Below are 1,988 nucleotides of genomic sequence, written 5' to 3'. Positions count from 1 at the left end.
TGTGAAAGATCCAAAAGAAGGGAAAGAATTGACTGAAAATGACACTTTGACCCGTTTCAACACCGAGGTTTCTTTACTTGCCAAACAAGAAAAGAAATCTTTTCTGTGACGTATTGCGACTGACGATGAAACGAGGATCTTCCACGACAATCTCAAACGCAACAAGTCATGGGTTAGTCCAGGAGAGCCATCTACATCGACACCGAAGCCAAATATTCATAGCCGCGAATTTTTGTAGTGCTTACGATGAGATTAGCAAGGTGTAATATATTTCGAGCTGCTAAAACGGAATGAAACTGTCACTGCAGACATGTGCGGACATCAATTGAACAAATTGAATGATGTATAATTGCAAAAACGACCAGCAATAGCGGTTAACAGGCGCAAAGGCATCTCCTTGCATGACAACGCTCGGCCACATGTTGCAAGAGTTGTCCGGAATACACTGTTGCAGCGCGAATGGAATGTTCTGTCGCACTCAGCGTACTCACCACACACCGCCTTTTGGTTACCACTGGTTGAGATCAACGCAGTATGGCTTGGCTGGCAGGCGGTTTCGAATGCTGAAAAAATGCGAAAATGGATCGATGATGATGACTGGTATCGTTTTTTCTGCACGGACCATGTTCGCCTAGTTGTAGAAATTGGCGGAAACTATTTTGATTAATACACATTGTACCCATTTTGCTCGATAAATGCGTCTTTCAAGTGGAGAAATGATTAAACACATACATATTATACATTTATTCTATTTTTACCGAGAAATTCTTCACAAAAAATTTTAAAGAATAATAAAGAATTTATAGAATGAACTTTTAAGAAAAAAAAAAAAAAACAAGAGCAAGAATAGTTAATTCGTTCTTCTACATATATATAAAACATACTGCATTTTTATGAGAGAGAACCTTCACATGCATATCTTCGTTTATGAACAATATTTTATAGAGAATCGTGCTTTTGGGAATATTTGCCATGACTTCGATTTGTAAATCAAAATTGTTTGAAATTTAGGAAGCAAAAGTAAGAGACCCTCGTCTAAAATTAATTCCAAAATACTTTTATGGCTAAAATTTTATAAATATAATTTTTACATTTCTCAGTGCGGCTCTTACTTGATTTAAGAACTTTATTGCAAAGTGTACACGAGAATCGGTTTAGAATGCGTTATTGTAATGATGTTATCCTTTGATAGGATTAGCCGAGCGGTGCGATAACGGTTACGTTGTTTATTTGATCTGGATTGTACTAAATTCGAAAGCTCTTCAACGCTTGCTTCCTCATTAGTAACCTGCTTACTGCTTGCAGTGGTTGTTGGCGGACCATAAGTATTGTCAGGCTCTAACATGGTGTCTGTAGTTGATTCTGGCAGTCCGTAGGTTTGATCGGGTGCTGCGACGGGAGGACCATAAGTTTGCTCAGGCTTCTCCGTTTCTGTGGGCAATTCGAATAGTATTTCAGGTGTGACACCAGCTGCGGGATAAGGTGCAATAGCTGCCCTATCCTGCGTAGTCGGTGGCTCTTCTTGTCGCGCTAAGAATATTGACTGCTTTTTTGATGCTCTAAAACGTAACGGTTCAGCCGCAACTAACGCCATTGTAAGCCCAATTAGAATAAAACAAAATTTGATCATGTTGTCACGATTGATTATATGATGTCGTGAATGAATATTGATTGTTCTTTATTCGATGGCTGTAAGTGTTATGTTGTTTCGACTTTAGTTAGCTTTTGATTTATATAGCTTTAGTCGAAGTTAATTTAACAGCCGCATTACCATCTTTATTTTAACAATTGCATCATCTCGATATTCAATTATTTTCGCCATTTCATTGTTTAGCAAACCTAAGCCTAATGTCAATGTCAATTACCTTTGATTGCCAATTTTGTTTATGGGCTAACTACTACTACAATTATTTATTTATTATTTTGTTTTTGTTTTTTTTTTTTTTTTTTTTTTATTATTATTATTGTTTTCATTTTTTTTTTTTTTT

General features: G+C 36.6%; 1 protein-coding gene across 1 annotated transcript; it reads right to left on the bottom strand.

The window, feature by feature from the left end:
- Positions 1-1,126: 1,126 nt before the first annotated feature.
- On the bottom strand, positions 1,127-1,594 carry LOC119644084. The gene has a single exon (XM_038043608.1). It carries the CDS (start codon positions 1,592-1,594, stop codon positions 1,127-1,129), a length of 468 nt encoding a protein of 155 aa, XP_037899536.1.
- Positions 1,595-1,988: the final 394 nt, after the last annotated feature.

This window comes from Glossina fuscipes, unplaced genomic scaffold, assembly GCF_014805625.2.
Source record: "Glossina fuscipes isolate IAEA_lab_2018 unplaced genomic scaffold, Yale_Gfus_2 86695, whole genome shotgun sequence".
Classification (NCBI taxonomy): domain Eukaryota; kingdom Metazoa; phylum Arthropoda; class Insecta; order Diptera; family Glossinidae; genus Glossina; species Glossina fuscipes.
This window is presented reverse-complemented; position numbering and strand designations above follow the sequence as displayed.